General features: G+C 44.6%; 1 protein-coding gene across 1 annotated transcript in view; it reads right to left on the reverse strand.

Annotated features, from left to right (window-relative positions):
* Positions 1-12,629, reverse strand: part of MTHFD1 (methylenetetrahydrofolate dehydrogenase, cyclohydrolase and formyltetrahydrofolate synthetase 1) — a 40,171-nt gene extending 27,542 nt beyond the window's left edge. The window contains exons 1-7 of the mRNA XM_036384630.2: positions 12,478-12,629; positions 4,615-4,699; positions 2,227-2,286; positions 1,478-1,531; positions 982-1,118; positions 760-860; positions 297-433 (exon numbers count right to left, since the gene is read on the reverse strand). Coding sequence (XP_036240523.1) covers positions 297-433; positions 760-860; positions 982-1,118; positions 1,478-1,531; positions 2,227-2,286; positions 4,615-4,699; positions 12,478-12,518 — 615 coding nt within the window. The 5' untranslated portion in view covers positions 12,519-12,629. The remainder of the gene's footprint in view (positions 1-296; positions 434-759; positions 861-981; positions 1,119-1,477; positions 1,532-2,226; positions 2,287-4,614; positions 4,700-12,477) is intronic.
* Positions 12,630-21,607: the final 8,978 nt, after the last annotated feature.

Here is a 21,607-nt window from a genome sequence, read left to right on the forward strand (position 1 = left end):
AAACATATGCTGTTTTGCTAACCCCTACATGGAGATTAGGAAGGGATGATTAAATTCTCAGCACTTGCTCAAAGACAACAAAAATAATAATTTTATTGTTATAATTAAACCCCTCTAATTAAGTGCCAAAAATAATCAAGATCCTATTCCAGCAGAAGTATTTACACAACCATGCAATGAGCAGGACCAGGAAACCAATTCAGATGAAAGACACCCCAGACCTAATGACTCACAGCAGCAGCACACTGAGCATGGAGCAGAGTGGCCTGGGACAAATAACTACAGCCTGCCCTTACCTCCTCAGCCAGGGTGGAGGTCTTGGAATGGCAGGTGGTGACTGTTGCGTTATTCCAGAGCAGCAGGTCGTGCATGGGAGCCCCCACGATCTTACTGCGGCCGATCACCACGGCTCTCTTGCCTGCCACCTGGACACCTGCACCACACAGAGTCACAGAGAGCACAAAAAGGTCACTGTGCAGCCTGGTACACACTAACTGAAGCTGCTCTGGAGTCTTGGTCAGTTTAACTCTGGTTCTGGTACTTCAGAATTCTGTTCTTCTTTGTTGTGTGGGGTAGGGAATTGCAGTTGGGAGAGAGGAAGGAAAGACCATTTTAACCTAGTTCTTTTACTATCTAGGGCAGCAGAGATGAAATGTGATATCTCAGCAAAAGCTGTGAAGCAGAGCCTCACAATATGTGTGATTTCTACACTTATTGAAGATTACTGCACTCATGAATAGTGTATGGAAACCTCCTTACCTGTCTGCCTGATAAGTTCCATGCATCCCTTTGGCGTACATGGAATAAAGCAGTCTCCAAGGTCCCCTCTAGAGAGTTTCCCAGCATTGATGCTACTTAAGCTGTATTTTGAAATAAAAAAGGCCAAGTAAGTTAACCCAGCCTCACTGTTGAAGAGAAAATAAAGAAAAAAATTTCTTTCTGGAGTAGCTGTCATGCTCTCCAGAGGTGAAGCCAGCTTACCCATCCACGTCCTTCTCAGGTGCAACAGCATTGGTTATTTTTTCTGTGTTGATGGGATTATCAGAGTCAAGTGGCAGCTGCACTATAAAGCCATGAACAGCTGGGTCTGCATTCAAAGAGGCAATGCACTTGAGCACCTACAACAGCAAACACCAAAAAACTAATGGCTGATGAACTGAAATACGACTGATGCAAAAGAAAAAACAATCTTATCTGGATTAAAATATACAAACTTTATGTTTAGTTTTTCCACCCACAAGTATAAACCAATTACATTCTTTATTTAAAAAAAAAGCTCCTAAAATCTCTAAATTTTACATTGTAATGTTTTAGTTTTCTTTAAAAAAACCACAAAAACACCTCACCAGGTTCCAATTCTTTTTTCATTAGTTAGTAGCAATAGGCAAGTAGTCCTTTTTATACAATGACAGAGCAAAGATATCTTCAGCACAACACTGAAGTTATGTATTTTTTCATCACTGGCTGTATTACTTACATCAGCTTCTGTTGCTGTGTTTGGCAATTTTATGTGATTGGCACTGATCCCAATCTGCAAATGAGAATAACAACAAATTATCTGATTTCTGAATTGACATCCAATTGATCTGGCTAATCTCTCTATCCAGCTAAATCACAGCTGCATTCTGTCACATTTCCCAAGTCTCTCTCCTGTTCCTGAGGCTCCAAGTCCTATGATTTAAAAATACCATCAAAGAAAGATTAGTGCTTTGCCTACTGAGTCTGTCCTTTAACTGTCCTATTCACCTTTTGACATGAACAACATCAGCTTTGCTTGACAGCACACTGCCTTAAAATACCAGCAGAAATGCCAGGTATCACTTAGGGAAAAATGCACTCATCTGTGTCCCTGCCCTGTTGTAGCATGTAATGTTCTACCTGTGACAAGCACAAAGCAACTGCAGGTACCTTGTTCTTATCTTCCTACAGGCAGGGAAGATAAGAACAACGCCATGGGTCAGGAAAGACACAGCACTTGAGAAAAATGTAATCTGTGATGATCACACATAAAGTGGCACCAAGGCACATTGCTGTGACCAGAGCACCCGACTTGGCTCTGAGGTTACACACCTACACCACATTCTTGTAACTGAGAACTCAGGCCAACACTGCTTTCTCTAATACAGGAAAAACTTAGACAAAACTATTGACTTGCATCTGGTTTTTCATATTCAGATCTGACCAACTGTAGGAAGGTAAAGAGTAGTCCTAAAAGTCCAGGATTACCTCAGCAGCAGCCTTCAGCTTCATGTGAATGTAGAGGTTTGAATCATCCCGATTTCCAACCTAAGGACGAAAAGACAATTGAATTACAGCACAGAATAGACCTAGACACAGGCTGAGATGGGCTTAACCCTCAGCTTCCTTGGATCTACATCAAGGAGACAGAGGTATTCCTGAATTACTGTAAAACACACTGATAGAGGATGTAAACAGCTGGAGCTAACAAGAAAGTTCTTTCAAGTACAAGGCAGTTAAAGACAAGTTGTCTGATCTTCTGCACAAACTATTTGCACCTGTTGAAAAACCTTAAAAACACAGTGGTCTCCAAAGCAGAAAATACTGCCTGCCATCTGATCTGAGAAAGTTAAATCCTTAGCTAATTAATATCAGCAGCAGGTGCTGATAACATTCAATTATCTGATTAAGGCTTTCAAAAACGTTGGGCCTCTTTGATATTCGGGAATCTTAATTTTATGTACATGTGTGCTTTGATAGAGACATTTCTTCCCTGCAGTTTTGGACCTTGGGAATTTTCCTGCCAAACAAAAACCAAAACAAGGACAAAGTGGTGCACAAAGAAAAAGCAGCAAGTGGAACAAATGCCTGCAGTTTTTGGCAGTACTAGATGCTCACAGTACAACTGCATTTCAGGAGACCACTTGCATCATCCAGTATGTTTTGTTAAAGGTAATATGCCTTCTAACCTTAAGAAAATAGGAGTGAAATAAGGAAAAGCTGATAAGCAAGCTCTTGAAATTCTGTTCCCTGGCACTTGGGAGCCATCCCTGGTTCTCACATGGACTACAAGCTGCAGGGGTGACCTGATCACCCAGAGCACATTGGTTCTTCCTCCTAGGTAAGATAAAGGGGCTGTCTCCCTGCAAAGTCTGCTGGATTTAGGAAAAGGTTTGCTTCTACAGGGCAGAGAAGCAGGAGATGTCAGCAAACATTATGTTTTGTGAATAAGGAATTACTGACTACAGGACAAAAAAATAAAGATTAACTGACTTATTCTTTGAGCTCAGAGGACACCAGATACCTCCCAAGAACAGAGCACATAATGTATGGTGTGCTGCAAATAAAAAACAGCTCATTGTCCTGAGTTCACTGAAAAACAGACAGCTGCAAATATCAATATTAGGAGATGAACTCCAAGACCAGATTGTTTGACAGCTTACAAAAGTCTCAGACAGCCAAAGAGCAAACAGGTTGTAAAGGACTCTGAGACAATCCAGGACTGAATACAAAGCCCACCAGGAAAACAACCCAATAGTGCCACAAGACAGCAATTTTTCAACACAGTTTATGAGGTGAACAGTTCAGCAGCTTTCATCAAAGCACTACTAAATGTTTACACCCTCCTTCCTTCCTTCTAAGCATCTGCAGACAAAGCTTCTGTAGAGACAATCTGCTTAAAGCTAATAGAAAGGAAAACCAGGGAAAAAAAAAAACCCAAAACAAAACACAAGCACAAATTTGTTCCTGGCATCGAAGAGGAGCATGGCCTTTGTGTGCTATGGTGGTATTAGCACTGTAATCTACAGACAGGCACCAAAGGCTCTGCAGGAGCTCAAAATACTGAATAAGGACACAAGTCACTGCTCTAAGCAGCCACTTACATTCCCTCTAGCTTTTGTGGACACACAGGTCCTTCCTGTAGCATGACACTTGCTACTGCTAGTCACCTTCTGACCTAAGCACAGTTTCCATCTTTTTATAGCTGCAAAGGAAAGGCAGCTAAGGAAAGGAAAAATTGATGCCAAACACAGGTCAAACCCCTGTACCTGTTATGTGCTTTTACCTCTGCAAGCCTTTTTCTGTAAGCTCTAAAACTTGCTCACTTCTGAGGGATATCCAATTCAGCAAAAGGATGCTGTTCCATCCCTTCTACTCAAAGTCATCTTGGCCAAAGGTAGTTTTAGTTTCATTTGGGTTCCCTTCCCTCCTCTACCCATCTTTTTTCTCTATGCTTTGACATAACAGCAGACCAGATCACTTAATAAACATCCCATTTGGAGGATTTCTGGTACAAACACATCTCTGAAAGCTGCCAAACTTCAGGGCTCACTCAAGTGCAGAGATTTCAAATGGAGTCTACAAGCACTGCTTGCTCTTAACAGGCAAACAGCTTGATTTTACCATTTCACAAAAACAATACTCCAACAGAGGACAGAGTCTGAAGAAAGAAATAAAACAACTTAACCCAAAAATTGTTGGGCTCTGATACTTGGCAAAAAGACATAACAGGACTGTGTCACCATTTCACAGAGAACACTGTTCCTAACAAAATGCTACCAACTACAAGGCAGCTTTGATGAAGCTCATCAGCTGTGCCCTTACCACTGCAAAGCAACTCATATTTTCTCTAGTTGGCATTAAAGAAAACAATACCTGTAAAATGGCAAGTCCTGGTCTGAAGCCTGGAAATTTCTCAGTCATCTCAATAACTTGCTGCTTTAGTCTCTCTCTCACTTGTCTGAAAAGGGGAAAAAATGAAGACAAATACAAGGCAGAAGTTAATCACAGGGCTGAATCCTGATACAGTGATGGAGTTGTTCTGATACAGTCAGGAGTTGTAAAAGTGACAGATGGGCAGACTGGCAAACATGCACTTATGCCTCGAGTACACAGCTCTCAGCAATCTCCAAATAAAACTGATGTCCACAAATTACTGAGACACTCTGGAACCAGGTTAATTCAAATTTATTTAAATAACTTTATTTTTTCGAAGTCCACATTGTGCTTCTTCACGCTGTCAGAGATACAAGGGTAAAAAAAAAAGGTTCAAAATTTGGCATGGAAACTCTCGGGATTTCAAACTCCTTTCTCAAAAGGAAATCCTCTTTCCACCTATGCTGTACTAAAATTACCTGAATCCCAGAGGCACCAGTTGTCACTGTCACACAAGCTGTCCTGGTAAGGGATTATGAATCTACAATGGTAAAATTCTGGGAAATAACTAAACAAGCAGGAGGTATCCAAAGATAAAGCAGGGAGGAGAATGGGAGGTGGACGGAGGTGAGGAAAAGTCACCAAACCCTGGTACACAGGTCAACTCTTCAGTAAAGGAAGGTTTAAGGACACAGTTGTAAAAAACCCACAACTTTGAAACTGAGCACTGATTGGTTGTTCTAGCTCAGATGTGAACTCACACCCCATTTACCATGGAACATTTTAATAATGAGTACCCAGCACTGAAATTAGCCACAGACAGCTCAGAAGTCACTGTTATCACCTCTTCACAGCACAGCACTCCTCTCTAATTTCTCAACCACCTTCTGGCCCCACAGGCATAATCCTTCACCAGGGAAGGTGGAGGCCCAACTGCTCCATCTCCTCACTAGAGGCAGTCAGGATTCTGAAAGAACTGATCAGTTCTGTCCATCTCATGGGCTCATGGCACTGCACTGCAAATTTAAGAGACACTCAGAAGCAAAAGCCAGGTAAGCAAAACCTCACAGGACATGAGGGGCTCAACAGGTCTGTCCATGTGAACGCCATCCTGTGTCCCATCCCCATTCTCAGAGATGAGAAGGTGCCACCACCACACTCAGCAAATCCACCCTGCACCAAACAGCCTTTTGTATAAAACACAGGTCTCCTTGTGCTCATTTAGCCTCAGATCAGTATCACCAGGTCTGCTACTGCCCAAGTGGGACCAGACTTCCCAGACTGGAGCAGGTGCTGTTGGTGCCAGTTCATTAAAAAGGTGAATGGCAAGGGTACAGGGACAGGGTACATAGCTGATGCCAGCTGGGAGACTGTGATTCCTGCATAGAGGAAAACTCCAGGAAAACAAATAACCAGGCCACTCTACCCTGCAACTGTGAGCTCCAAATTAGACCTGCCAGAGGCAGGAAGACAGGGAAATGGGAGCAGCACACAGCTCTCTCAACCCAGCAGCACTGATCCCAGGGGACAGTACAGCTGGCCCAGCTAGAAGCAGCCCTAAGGCTGTTTAAAGGCTCATCTCAGAGGGAGTCACAGCCTCCAGCTACATCCCAAATCATGCCTTTCTCCTGCTGCATCCTGAATCACACAGAGCTCTGCTGCACCTGAGGAGTGAGTTCAGAGTATGCACAGGTGCTTGCATCTGGCCAAGTAGTTCAAAGTCTCAGTGGAAGCAACTGTTTTCAGCCTTATTTAAGAAACCATAGTTCTGAGCCTTCCTTCAGCTGTCGCCTCAGTAGAACACTTGACATCAGGACACAGCAAACCTTATCCTAGCAATTCTTTGTGCTTAAGTGACAGAAATTCATCTGCTGGGCAGCAAAATCCCCAACTGCCTCTCCTTACACTGCAGCTGTAAGCCCCTAGGGAGCACCTGAGCTGGCTCATGAGCAGCTTCTAACAACACAACAATGTCAAGGAGCATCAGAAACCCCCTGCACATGGCCAGTGAGTGGGGGCTGTGGGCAACTCTCCAAGGGAACTATTTCTGAGGTCTCTGGTGTTCCAGTAAGTTCCAGCACTGGTTCGTGGCCAGCAAACAAAAAGAAATACAAACAAACATGAAATATTAGAAAGGGCCCCAGGTTTAGGTATTACTTTTATTGCAGTCTTCTCAGTTGAAATGAGCCCACCCAACTTCCTCCTGGAAGCAGGGCTGTGGTGTGCTTTCACCCCCAGCAGCCACAGCTGTTCACACATTGCATCGCTGTCATTCTCTGTAATTAGCTGCTAGGTCACCTCCCCTTCAGCTCCCGGAGAAAGGCAACACACACAAACACACAAACGTGGTGCTGTCAGTGTGATTTTCTTTAGGAGCCTTGAATCAAGAAATCACTTGTTAGACAGCCACCTAGCGTTGGGTACCACGGCTCTCCAGTGCTCACAAAAACCACATGGGCAAAGGTTTAAGAGAAAATTCAAGAAAAAAAGAAGAAATAATTGTTTTTACCCATAGACTTACAAAAGCCATAAAATAATCTTTGCAAACCAGCAGCTATTTAGTTATACAGTCTACAAAATTCTGTTGTGGACCTCAGGCCTTCCCAAAGATAAAAGTTCATATTGATAAATCAACACTACTTTTTACTAGCTGTATGAAGAGTCTTTTAAGTCTTCAAATAGAAAATTTGCAATTCTATGTGTCTGCTTCCCCAAAAGCCTTCTCTCTGACTCTAAGCCCCCTCCTGTGCCCACGTGCCCTTCCACAAACAAATTCATGCAGCAAACAAAAGTCCAGGGTCCACACAGGTCAAGGACAGCACATGGTTCTAAGCATACAATGCAACAGCCAGCTCCAAAGATTAAAGAACTTGCTGGCATTTCTTTCTGTGGACTGCAACAGCGAGCTGAATTTAAATTCATTAAGTGAATTTCCCAGAAATTCAGACAAAGGACAAACCACACTCCATTAGCTCTGCTGGAAATGGAGAGAACATGGTTCCCATGTTCTAGCAGAACCCCACACCCTCCCGTGGGATTATGGACTCAGTGCTCAGCTGGAGAGGACACACAGCACCATACTGAAGATGACACCAGGTTACCAGGTTGTGTTTCTGTCCCTCCTGTGAGTAACAGGGTCAAAAGTCTATGTAAAGAGTGCCAAACATAGGACTTGGCAAACACCTCCTCAGAGACAGTGATGCTCCAGAAGAAGCCTGTCCCCAAAGGGGAGGGTCTGGCTTTATTGCCTGGATCACAGATCCCTCAAGGGACTCATAAACATGCAGCAGAAATGCTCCTGCTGCAGCCCTGCAGAAACAGCTGCATGAGGCTGATGGTCCTCCCCAGGTCCTGCATCATCCTGGTCAGAGCTGTTGTCCCTGCAGCCATTCCTCCTTACAGCCTGCAGCACTGCCACTGCTCACCTCCTGCTGCTCCCATGAGCAACACCATAATGTGGAAAAACAAACTTTCCCATCTCCAAACCACCATGGCACCATGTCCAAGGTCAGGACAACTGCATTGTCTTAAAATGCTGTGAGGGGACTGCAGAGAAGAACGTCACAGAACATTCCACATGCACCCAAAGAAGGCACAGAGGAGTCTCTCCTCAGGGAAGTCACAGGTTGGCTCAATGAGTGGCACTGGGATAGGAAATACCTGGGAAAGACCACCTGAACACTGCTGGCAATTCAACAGCTGGCTCCAGCTGCAGGAAAACAACATTTAGAGCTGGAATGAGTTCACATGTCTCCACCCTTTTGTCTCATGCTCCACAACTGCATGCTCCTGGCACACTGTCATTATCTCCTAGGAAAAAAGCCTGCTACTTTCTACCACTTCCACACTCACAAGGTTTTTTAACCACCTTATTGGCTGTGTCAGCACAAATACACACATGAGCTCTCTTCAGACAGACCAGATAAACACACAAAGACATTAATTCTGATTTTTAGATGCTTTTTCATCATGTCCAAGGTGGGTCTGAGAGATGGGCAGCAATTGAGGTACTTTGCAAATGTGGATGACTGACAACAGAACAACAGAGTTTAACACAAAGCTGAGTCTTTATAACTTAGAAGAGTTTGTCCCATACCACTTTCCCATGCAGCAACACACATGCAGGCCTGCTTCCCAAAATGGGTACTGCATATAATACCCTACTATCAGGTGATTTAACCAGCAGAAAACACAAGAACAATAGGTAAGGACTTTGGACTGAGTGGCTGCCAGCACTTCAGACAATATTCTAGGCCTTATCTACAAAGGTTTGCCTTCTGAAGGAACAATACTGAGATTTCACTCATTCCACAAAGGGGGACACAGCAGTCCCCAGATGTTCTTTGCCCTCCCTGTAAGCTGGTGCTGATGTGCACAGATCACAGATCTGTGGCCCTGTTGTCCACCAGACAATGTTTTCTCCTCTCTTATGAACTCTTTAGAGCAGGGTCCCATTTTTTTAAACTGAGTCTGCACAGCACTGAACACAAGGGTTCTTGCTCATATTTGGGGCCACCCAATAGCACTGGCAGTTCACTTTAACTCAGCCCATCCACAGTGTGGGACCCTTCAGTGCAAGCCTGAAACACTGTGGGTAGGATCTGGTAAAAGAAAGATCAGGGATCAGGGAATTTTTTTCCACTTCAGACTAGATTTACCTGGAGTTACAGTAGGAACTAAAAAAATAAAAAAATTAGGCCCAGACTGAAAAGGCTGAGGAATTGTTTACTGCACTGTTACCCCCAGCTGTAAGTTCAGCCTGATAACCACTTAATTGAGCACTCTAAACCCAAAGCACTACCTGGCCCACCCCCAGGAGCTGTGAGGGGTGCTAAGTCTTCCCTGCCATCACAACTCATCAGCCACTCCTCCAGAGCAGAAATGTTGGTCCACTCCTGGTCCTACCAACCAATTTGGGCCAAGCCAGAGTTTTCCAAACTTGGGCTCTTTCAGATGGTAAAGCCTGAACTCACAGCTCACTGCAGGGCACATAAACTGTAAAGAAGAGCCACTACAATGTTTTGCACTGATTATCTCTTTAGACACAGAAACAGAGATTGTTTTTTCTTCTGGGAATACCAGCAATAAAAGGTGGAGAATACTGTATTTTTATTACCTTCAACCCACCATATCCTGCACACTTAAAGCACTGCTTTTCTTCCTCCCATCAGTCATTTGTTTACTGTGCTGTTATACAATAACTCATCTTTCGTAACTCATTTGCCAATGAGGCAAATTTAACTTGTAGCAAGATCTCAGACAGAATTACTGAACAGCCACTCAGAGAAGTAGAGCAAAACCATCCTGAGGTAACCAGCCAACTCAGATTGATGCAGAACCCATCCAATATTTAATATATTTCACAGACTGTGCAAGCTTCTTGTTTGTACTGACAGAAGCAGACTAGATGCATTTTGATGTTGATGCATTAAAATCAACACCAAAATCCTACAGAGAAAACAGTGCCTGCTGTGTTCTCCTTCTCATGCCCAGCCTAAACACATTTTCCATCCTCACAGGTAATACTCAAAGCCACTGAAAATGTCAATTTTCCTTCCTAACTCTTCTGAGCCTTCCAAAGGTGTGAACTACCTTTATCACTTCATTAAGTTTTCCTTATTTATAGAGGCAAGGAAACTCTCTCAAAGTACTTATTCTCTTTACATGTTTCACAAGAATAAGAATGCCAGTATCCACCTGATTTTTGTTTAAATAGCTGGCATGATTGTGAATTAGGTATTTTTTCATCTATTTTGAGGAAGGGGTGCTTGATGGCTGGAGGAGAAAGTTCACAATACTTACGAGCTTTGATTTAAAACACACACAGAAGCCCAGCATTACATAGCTGAACACTACTTGTTTGATTCAACTCATTTGTCAATATTTGACTGGCTTACAAATAAACATTTTTCTTGATTAAAGGGTAAAGTCACAAAATCCACCCCCTACAAGACAGTGAAAACGTTTTGCAGCTGATGTAAAGTCAGGGACATTCCCTTTCTACAACAGGCAGTTCAGTTGAAAATTCCTAGAAAAACCACATGCCTATCACTTCTGCTGCTGCCAGACTCTTGGTCTGGAGGTGAACTCTGAACAGTGAGAATCCCTTGGACCAGCACTTCTCCAGGGGTCTGGAAGAAAGGCACAGCTGTCTCCAGGCTGGACAGCCCAATTCCTCATGACTCCTTCAAGAACTCCACCAGAAAAAGGCAGAACTACCTAAGGCCCACAGGGAGCAGGTGATGCTTTTGCTATATTGAACATAAACACAGCATAAATAAAGGAACTGAAGGACAGCTGAACAACTGCAATTATTTTTCCATTTTGTGGTGTCTTCAGGTCAAGATTTGATGACTCTGGAAGAAGACTTCGGCCAAACACATTAAGAGATGTGCTGGAAGTTAATGAAACCTTTCTCCTGCATGTGCCTATTAAAAGTTCATGCCTCTGCCCAGGTATTTGCACATCATGAGTGTCCTCTGAGAATTGGCAGTTTATAGCTGCTACTATAACACAGGAAACAGAAATAAAAAATTTCACCCCTATATCTTTAAAATTAAGTAAATAATGCAACATGCCATGCCAAGGAAGCTAGAAGTTTTAATGTGAATTATCATTGTACCCCACCTAGCATCTTTCCAGGACCTATTGCACTTCAGGGTGACTTTCTATGACAGGAAAGAAACCTACAACAGGCAAATCATGAAGTCCCACCAGCAGCAAGCACAGGCATTACAGAGTGTGCTGGCCCCAGCACTGCCAAAAGGATCAGGTGGTATGAAGCATGTTAGTCTGAGAGACTGCAAAACACAGGTGGTACTGGCTCCAAAAATACCAGGTAAAAAACATGCAAGCAGCCTTTCCTCATGGATATTCAAATTCAAGGCACATTAGGCCTACTTTTCAGTACTGCTCCACTGTTGGTTAGATGTAGCTGTGTCATACACAGCAATACATAAGAGAAGGACTAACTGCTTTACTGAGATTACTTTATACCATTTCAAATGTAACCTTTCTATCTGAATTCCCTGATTATATCCACAGGAGATACCCAATGAACCTACCTAATCAAACCCTGTTTCCACAGGATATAACAGAACCACAGTACTGCATTTCCCCCAGGATGAGGGACATTTATTTGGCTTTTCTTACCAAATGTGTGTGTTGCGTGGCAGCAGGAAAAACAAGCAAAAGTTTTGTTTTGTTTTTTTTAAAGAAACAATGCAGGCTCACCTATACCCAGGGCTTGCCAGCTAAGTAAATCCTGAAAACTACAGGAACACTTTTTATTTCAAGGTTTCCCAAACCTTTTAAATAGCTTTGGCAGGACACCTGTGACCATTCAACTATGTGTTATCCAACATGTGGATTAACTTATTTTGCCTTAAAGAGGAACAGTCAATGCCTGTAGAGTATGAAAACAGAGCCCATACCTAAAGCACATGTTCCCAACTCCTGCTCGTAAAGCATCCCACCAACCCAGCCTGCAGGCACAGAAGCTGCAGGTCAGCCCGTGGCTTCACACCTGCCTGGGCTCTCATCTCATCCATGCTGAGCAGCACCAGGTGCGTTCTGGGGCACTTTGCACTCTCCTTGAGACCTTTAACACCGCACTTCGTCCAGTAACTCCCAGTTTACAGCCAGGAAGAAGACAGCTTTGGCTGCAACCTACTGAAAAAGCTGTAGAGTGTCTCCAAACCTGTTTCGTCCACAGTGCCAGAGTCAAGCCCCCCCAGCCCCAGCACACTGGGGGCCCCCTCAGCTCCCGGCGACTCCGAAGGGCAGAAGCCCCGCGGCTCCCGGACCTTCCCTGGCGAGGGGACGCGGCCGAGCTGCGGGCGGGCGGGTGGCCCCACTACGTACCCGGAGACAATCTTGCCGCTGAGGATCTCGGCGGGGGCCATGGCGAGGGCCGGAGGGCGGGCGAGCAGCGGGCCTGCAGAGGTGAGCGCGGCGGGGCTCCGGCGCACTCTGCGGGTCGCGCTGTGCCCGCCGCCGCCTCACTCCCGCCCCACGTGGCCCGAACTTCCCGCGGCCCCGCCGCGCAAGCGCTGCCCCCGTCCCGCCCCTCCGCGGCTCCCTCAGCGCGGGCAGCGGGGCCGGGGCCGCTCCGTGTCCCGCCCCTCAGCGAGGGCGCCGGGGCTGAGGCCGTTCCGTGTCCCGCCCGCGGCCCGGCTGCAGGGCGGGGGAGCGGCGCCGAGCGCCGCGGCGAAATGGCCGCCAAAGCGGCCTCCAGAACGGCTCCGAGGCAGCGCTCCCGGGCGTGCCCGGTGCTGCTCCGCGGAGAGCGGGAGGGAGAGGGCAGCCCCAGCTCCCAGAGGGAGCTGAACGTTTCAGGCTGAGCTGGGCTGTGCACAGCGAATAAATAGGAAAATCTCACATCGGTGTAAGAATAATCTGTGTCTCTTGTCCTCTTGTGGTTCTTGTAACAGGTCATGCCAAGAGTAGAAGTTAGGAGCAGAATTACAGGTTCACAGAGTGGTTTGGGTTGGAGGGGACTTAAAAGATCGTCCAGTTTCACCCCAAAGCCAGGGGCGCCTCCCACCAGACCCTGCCCAGCCTGGATGGGGCAGCCACAGCTGCTCTGGGCACCCTGTGCCAGGGCCTCAGCACCCTCACAGTAAAGAATTCCCAATATCTAAATCTACCCACTTTTTGCTTTGAAGCCATTCCCCCTTGTCCCATTGCTACATGCCCTTGTAAAGCATCCCTCATTCTTATTTGTATAAAAATAAGTAATTTTAATTTTCAGGATTTCAACACATTTGTCCAACATAGAGTTGCCAAACCAGTGGCTGACCAGAAGGAGGGCAATTAAAAGGAGGTTGGGATTGTGGCCTAAATTCATAAAAGTTTTCAAGAGTGAGAAACAGGTTCCTAACAGCGGCCTTCAAGGGATGTATTTACACTAAATAATCCCATTAGAACTGGTGAAGGTGGTATTTTCCTGTCAGATCCATGCAGTTGTCCACATGTACTGTTATTTGTATAACTAATGCTTTCCCTTACTCTGCAGACCAGTGCACCTGTTTTAGGACCTTTCTTAGAGAGCTGTTGTCAGTGGTTTTCTCACACATCTGGCAAATGAGTGATTAGCATCCAGCCAGAGCTGGGGATGGAAAAAGCAGTTGAATATCACTGAGACAGACTTGCCCAGGCAAGATAATGCTGTGACCCAGAGAACTGTTAAGGAACTCATCAGTGTTCCCTGCTAATCTCTAGCACACCAAGTTAGAGAACAGATCCATGACTCAAGAAACTGCTGATAAAGAGTTTTGGGGCAGAGAACTGGCTGATGGGGATTGCTGCTGGGCTGACCCCACAGTGTTAGATTGCTGTTGGGGAGTCGTAGCACATCCTGTGCCTCCAGTAAATCTGTGCTCTTTCTGTTTTGGGACCTAGCAACATCTGCCACATGTTGGCAGTACAGCAGAGAAATGGGATAATCTCACTGCAAATCATCAAGCTATGGAAAATCAGGACTGAATGCTAGAACAGCATTTAGTGTTCCTGCTGAGAATTTGAGGTTTAAAAGGCCTGTGTGAAGTGCTTTCACATAGACTTTTGCTTTACATAGAATGCTTAGGTTTGGAGAAACAAAGTATCTGTTCCAAAGAGTTTGCTGAGAAAACTTTCAATCCTGCTACTCCGAAATGTAATCAGCTTACAAAGGGATTTGGGGAGCTCTCGGATTTTGAGATGAGAGACATGCAGGTCTTGCAGCTTCCACCTAGGGCACAGAACTGTGAGGATAGAAATATACAGGCCCTTCTGTTTTAGAAGGTCAGTCAGAGGCTTTAAAGTTGCTTCTTCGGCATTCTAGGAGGGGAATATAAACCATATATAGTTCAAAACTCAACTAAGGATAAGTTACCTTTGTGTTTCTTTTAATACACTAAAAAGTGACATATTTTCTGGTTTTTTTCTGCTTTTTCTGCTTTTTTTTTTCTGTTGAGGGTATTAAATTACCTTATTAATATTGAGGTGGTTAAATTACCTTAAGTTAACAGCATGTTGTAATTGTAGGATAAAAGGTCAGAAATTTCTCCTTAGGAGGGACTTGGAAAAGAGAGAAAACATTGTGGTTTGAGGCTTTTATATGTTAAATAGAAATAAATACAAAAAGCTATAAGAAACTTCTTTTCCCCCTTCATTATGTATTCCCTGTATTTCCTGGAATGCAGCAACAGGCACTTGCAATATTATACAGTCAAAACTCAGATTACGCAATTGGTCAAGAGGAGTGATTTTTCTAGGCTGCTTAAAATTCTGTGCCTTGGTTGTTTCTTCTGTTGCCTTTATCTAAGGCCTGAACAAACTCTTGGAGAGCAAAATGACCCAATGTTAAGGAAAAAAAACCCACAAAACATGAGCTCCTTCAGCTAAGGACTGGATAAGCTCACAAAAACAACTTTTGTCAAAAATAGACCTAACACCCAGGATTACAGTGTAAAAATATCAGGCAGGGAAAGAAAAAAAAAAAAAAAAGAAAGCCTTTTTGTTCAAAATATTCAAGTGACCTTACTTGCAGAGTGAGCGAAGACACTGTTGCCATCAGGAGCTGGAGATTCCTACCCAGTAGTGCTAATTTGCATGATTTACATGTGTGTGAGCAATAATCCTCCCTTCTTGCTTTTCTTAATGCCCCAGCTTTTCAATAATACATATGCCATGATGGCAGATAAAACTTTGAATATTACCCAAATTTATTGCAGGAAAGGAACTAAGAATACTTCCAAACAATTTCTTCTATCACTTCTTTAGTTTTGATCCAGATTCTAATTTTCAGGAAGGGACAGACTCATGAATTCTAAATATACTTATGCCAGAAAATCAGACTAACCTTCTTTTGTCAGAGCAGGAAGTCCTTTTGTATTTCTAACTTGTCTGATGTGGCAGTCAAGCTGGGATTTTTCCTCAGAAGTTATGCACATCATGTCTCTAAGTAAGAATATGTTCTTTAACATTTATTCTTAATTTTCATCCTGAGATCAAAATGCTGGAAAAGGAGGGGGAAAAAATGGAAAAGGGATTATATGATGAGAAATGGCTGAGCAGACCTTTCTGCCCAGCTCAGAGCCACATCCAGCCCTGAAATGCAGTAAAAAGTTAAAGTTGCTATTCACATCTAGGAACTCTCAGAAAAACACAGTACAAAGGAGACAAACATTGTGAAAATGTTTACAAAGTGGACAGCAAAATCAATGTTTTATGCATTCAGTATCAAAGCAGGCTTACTACTTAATGGTTGTTATGATAGGGATAAGAACAGTTACTTTGGGATAGGCTGAAGCCTCAGTCTCTGCTCTGAGTGTTGCTCCAGCACAGTCCTTCTCCCTCCCTCACCTCCCTGCCAGGATCCCTGGGTTTGATTTGGCAATTCCCACAGTGTGACTGTTTACCTTTGCATCCACCCCCTCTTACCCAACATGTCAAAAGTTATGAAGCTTGCTCTTTAAAAAAGCCCTGAGGGCTGCAAAATACATGCCAGAAAGACTTTCAATGTTATTGGTGAGCTAACAGCTGTGCCTCTGATGACACAGGGCGCCAGAACCTGTGATTTGTCATAAGAAATTGATCCCAAACCATCAAAGTGAGGAAGAACTTTAAGCTTTGCTTTACCCATTAGGTGGGATGGCTAGGATAGGACATTGTCTCTAGTAAAGGGGTGGAACAGACAAGTTAGATTAATTTTATAAACCTTGGTCAGAAAAGGGATTTTGAGAAAACCTGTTTTCAGGAACACACCAGAAAACCAGTATTAGACTTTGATATTCAAGTGTTTATGGAGAACTTTTTGTGCTTAAAGATGCCCCACTGAACAATGAATGACATTACCCAAGAATGTCCCTTTATCTACCATGGTGAGGGACACAGCTTTGTCATGGGGTAACAGTGACACATTTAATCACATGCTATTGGTCCACTCTCCCTTTGATCAGAGCGTGACTGAACTTTGACTGTAAAGCTGGAGACTGATCTCAGTGTATGCTCTTTGGAACAGCCCTTACAGCTAAGCTGTGTTAATGAGATAGTAGATGGCCTGAGCTATGATTTGTTCCATCATAAAGTGTTTCCCAAGTGTAGTTGTCTCCTATTCTGTGTAGCCTTGTCATGTGTTCCATCACTGAAATAAGAAGGTGGTGACACGGCCAGCTGTTGGACAATCACTATGGAAGTGCTCTCCTGGGTTAGGGTGGTGTTTCCACTCTGGCTTCCTTGTGGTTCCTGGTCTGATGGCTGAACCAGCAGAACAGATACTTGGAGTGGTCTTTGTCCATTTCAGTGCAAAGGCAGACAAATTAACTGAATCACTTCCAAGCACAGATTTATCTCTAACAAACTGTTATTTTTGTAAAACCTGTGAAGGGTGCTTTCATCATAGGGATTTCTGGCAAGGAGGTAAAGCTGGTTGTGCCCCACAAAGTAGCAGTAACAAACAGATCTCTCAAATGCTCTCCTGACCCCTGTCTCCAGCTTGCTGATCACTTGCCTATCATGCAGGGGTTTTGTATAGACCATTGTTTATCTGTCACTCTAAAGACAGCAATAACAGTTCAGATTCTCTCTGAATTTCCACTTGTGTTACTATGCCAATGACACAAAGTTGTACGTGATTGAGTGAATTTTCCATTGGCTGTTTTTCTTGTTCTTCCAGCTAGCTTCCTTTAGCTACATCATCTTACCTTCACACAGAAAACCCAACAGTTCCCATTGACCTCTTATGGATCCTGCATAAGATCTTGGTGACAGTTTGAAGAATTTTGTGCCACACTTGATTCCACTGAGAACAGTGCCAGAGTGCTTGATAAATGTAGGCCCAAGGTTATCCCAACTCTTTGAGGGTAAGAGAGAATTCAGATCAAAGAGACTATTTTTTAAGTAGTTCCCTCTTTCACATAGTAACCATTCCTAATGCTGCTGCAGCATGCTGGGGCACTCCATGCAGTAAACAAAAGCCTAATTCACTGTCCCAACCTGCCTGTGAGTCATGTATTACCACATTTTTCAGATAAGATAGCTGAGAAAGAAGGGAATATTGATTGCCTAAAGCAGAATACAAACTGAAGCAATGGAGCTGTGATTAACTACCTTGACATTTCCACCTCCTCCTAATTTTCTTTGGCTTAAAATTTTTAATTAACAGTGTGTGGCTACAGAGGACTTCTCCCTTCTTTTGCCTAAGAGCTGAGTGATTTGTCTGGTAGTTACACCAAGAACTGCTCCACTAATAAATGGGGCAGAGCCTGGTGAGGCCCATTGTCCAGAGACACATTGCTAATGTTTGCCCTGAAGCTGTGGAGTGTGTCCCTTCCCTTGTGCTCAGCTGCATCAGGGAAGAAGCACAGTGATTCCAGTGACTTAATCTCACAAGTCTGCAGAGCTCTAGTGCCTGTCCTGCACATCTCTGGGAGAAAGATTTCTCAAAAGAACAGCAAGGCTTGCTCATGTGTGCTACTCTGAGCTCTCTCTGAGCTTCCTGATTCATAAACCAGCTGGAGATCTCATTAGGAAGTCTGTGCCATGAAATGGTCCATCCTTTCTTCTGTCTCCAAGACCTTTACATAATCCCGCAAGGCAGTGGTGATGTTTTGTCCTGTGTCAGCCATAGCTGGCAAGAAGCACAATAAGGACCTTTCTGGTCCTCTCTGTTGTTTTGAAGCTTTGGATTTTGACATCTGTAGCCTGGGCACCCTAGTGCAGATGCTTGTATATGTAGTAATTCTGCTCTGGAACCCCACTGTTTTGCAGATAAAAATGTGATGAGCCTGTGCTCCAAACTGTTCTGAAACAGAAACAGTGGTTGGTGCTGCCTAGGCCACAGGAAGATTCAGAGCCTGTAGACTTGCAGAGGAATGGAAATGTAGTGAGCTCAGCAGGGAGAAGTCTGCTTTGCCTGTGATTCCTCTTTATGGCCTAGAAGACAGGAGAAGAAAATGAATAATCCTTCCAAGAGGAGCTGTGCCAAGCTGGGATGTTGCTGGTGTCCCTTGTACCCACCAGAGCAGCACAGGATTGGCAGACAGGTTCTGGGAAGGAGAATTGGCCAATTTGTCCACTTGTCATTGGCCAAATGACATCTCTTGAAAGCCCTGGGAGGTTGGGAATGGAGAAGTCTGGTGGGCTGCTGGTGTCCTGCCAAACTGCACTGCAGGGAACACGTGGCAGAGCCTGTGCTGAGCATCTGGATGAGCTCAGGCTTTCTTTCTAACTGTCCCAAATATCACCATGACATAAACATGTGCTCCTGAGCTTGGACTGGAAACCAGGCAGCTTGACTGCAAGATGAATTTGGGCTTAAAGCTGAACAGACTGGCTTGGAGTGAGTGAACAGCATCACACAGGTGTAGTGGGTGGGCCAGTCTGAGTGCCATACACTACCAAATCCTGTCTCACTCCCCTCCACACCTGGACAGGGGAGAGAAAATACAATAATGAAGGTTCATGAGTTGAGGTAAGGACAGAGAGAGATCACTCACCAAATACTGTCACAAGCAAACTGGACTCCAGTTAGAGATATCAATTGAACTTATTGCTGACAAAATCTGAATAGGATGATCAGATGTAGTGTAAGACCTTAAAGACACCTTCCCCCAACCTTTTTTCCTTCCCAGCTCTAACTGCTCCCCACCAGCAGTGCAGACAGATGGGAATGGGGGTTATGGTCAGTACATCACACGTTGTTTCTGTCACTGCTCAGGGAGAGGAGTTCTTCCCCTGCTCCAGCATGGGGTCCTTCTCACAGGAGACAGTTCTCCATGAACTCCTCCAACATGAGATCATCCCATAGGCAACACTTCTCTTCAGACTGCTCCATAGTGGGTCTTTCTTCCATGTGGTCAGCCCTTCAAGGATGGGCTGCTCCAGCACGGTCCCCCACAGAGTCACAAGTCCTGCCAGGACACCTGCTCCACTTGAGCTCCTCTCTCCACAAGTCTGCAGGCTTCTGCCAAGACCCTGCTCCCACGGGGTCACAGCCTGCTCTCAGACATCCCCTTGCTCTGGTTTGGGTTTCCTCCAGGGGCTGCAGGTGGATCTCTGCATCCCTGTGCTCTTTCTTCCATGGGCTGCAGGGGCATATCTGCCTCAGCATGGTCTGCACAGGCTGCAAGGGAATCCCAGCTCTGGTGCCTGGAGCAGCTCCTGCCCCTCCTTCTCCACTGACCTTGGTGTCTGCAGAGCTGTTCCCATCACATATTCTCATCCTGCTCTTCTCTGGCTGCAGCTACATCTGCACAAGAGCTTATTTCTTCTTCTTAGTTATGTTATCACAGAGGTGTTATCACCATTCCTAATTGGCCCAGCCTTGGCCAGCAGCACGTCCAGCTTGGAGCTGCCAGGGATTGCTGGACAGCCAGCCCTGTACAGCCACCCTGCTGCCAAAACCAGGCCATTCAAACCTAATACAGCAGGTCCACACCAAACTTCCCAGCCCATGGTCTCTTGTGCTGATCACTGCAGTCCTCTGGGTTAATGGAAGATGTGAGGACAATTTGCTCTAACATCTGCCAGCTTTGGCACCGTGCCTTGTTTAATCTAGAATTTAAGTTGTTGGAAGCCTTGTTAGCAGGAGTACTTTCCAGGTTTTTATGGGAACAGTTCTTGCAGGTGCCTATTGCATGTTCTTAATCAGTCAGAATACTCTGGGCTGGAAGGGCAAATCTATGAACATGAGCCAGTGTTGTGTTTCTACAGTGCTCCCTATAGCCATACTATTGGAAGAGTCTGAAGGGGGGGGTCTCCTCATGTGTGAAGACATTAGAAGATGTGGGCATAGTTCAAGTGTCCATGCCTCCATGTTACTTTCTAAGGAAGACAGGAGCTTTTAGCACTTCTTATGCTAAAAGAATGGAGTTGAACTCTGGAGCTTTTAGCGCTTCATATGTAGAGTTGGCTGCTACACGTTAGGAATTTGATTGTATGAGTGGTCCCTTCAGAAATTATCTATTCCTCATTTTGGAGCATACAAGACATTCATGTCATAGTATCTTTATAAAAATGGTTCCTGGCCTTATTTTAGCAAGCTTTGGCAATGTCTTTCTCCCTTTCAGTCCTGATCTCTGGATCCAGCTGACCTCTCTGCTGTAGTGCCAGCTCAGGATGGAAGGGACCTCTTGAGAACTGCTGGTCAAACTTGCTCTACTCAAGCAGGGTCAGCAAGATCAGTCTGTCCAGAACTTTGAAGATGGTCAAGAATGCAGAGTCCATAACTTTTGTGGGCAACCTATTCCAGAGTCCAGCCACCCTCATGTCCCCTTTATTGTTGTTGCTTTTCCCTTTCTGTCTCAGCTATTGCTTCCTTGAACCACTTATCCTGGACTGTGCTCTCTGCTCTGGCCATCTCTAACACTTGCACCTCTCCCTCCTCAGCCCAGCTCATGCTAGGAAGCTCTGAGCCAAACCAGAAGGAAACAGAATTTATTTTATAAACCCAGAGCATTGCCTATCAATAAAGCCTTTCTGAGTCAGCCTTACAGAGGAGAAGGAGCAGTTAATTAGTACATGAAAAGGACAACATAACCTCCTATCAGTTGCTCTTTGTAAAACTTCATACTTTTTCAGCACTGTATTTTAAGAAGTGCAGAATGTTATTTTGTTTTCTTTTGTCATGTTTGTTACAACAAGGTTGCTATCGTGAAGAGGCTAAGATTCAAGTCAGCCTGATTACTTTTTAATCTAGAGTTTACTGAAGACTTTATACACTCACATTAAATGCCCAGTGAGAGCTAATGTTCTGATGGGAGGAAGAGGGATTTTCCTGAAGTTACAGGCAGAAAACACTGCTCATGACAATACTGAAGTCAAAAAATTATGTCCCACTCCCCATAATTCACAGATCTCAAATACTTTATTGTGGCAGGTTAAGAAATGAACAAACAGAGTTGAGTGATGTGAAGAGTACCCACACCAAACCCCATCCTTGGGCCAACCATTCAAGCCTTGACCAAGATAACAGGCTAAAAAGCCCCTTGTTTGGTTTTGAGTGTCACTC

The sequence above is a fragment of the Molothrus ater genome, chromosome 6, assembly GCF_012460135.2.
Source record: "Molothrus ater isolate BHLD 08-10-18 breed brown headed cowbird chromosome 6, BPBGC_Mater_1.1, whole genome shotgun sequence".
Classification (NCBI taxonomy): Eukaryota; Metazoa; Chordata; class Aves; order Passeriformes; family Icteridae; genus Molothrus; species Molothrus ater.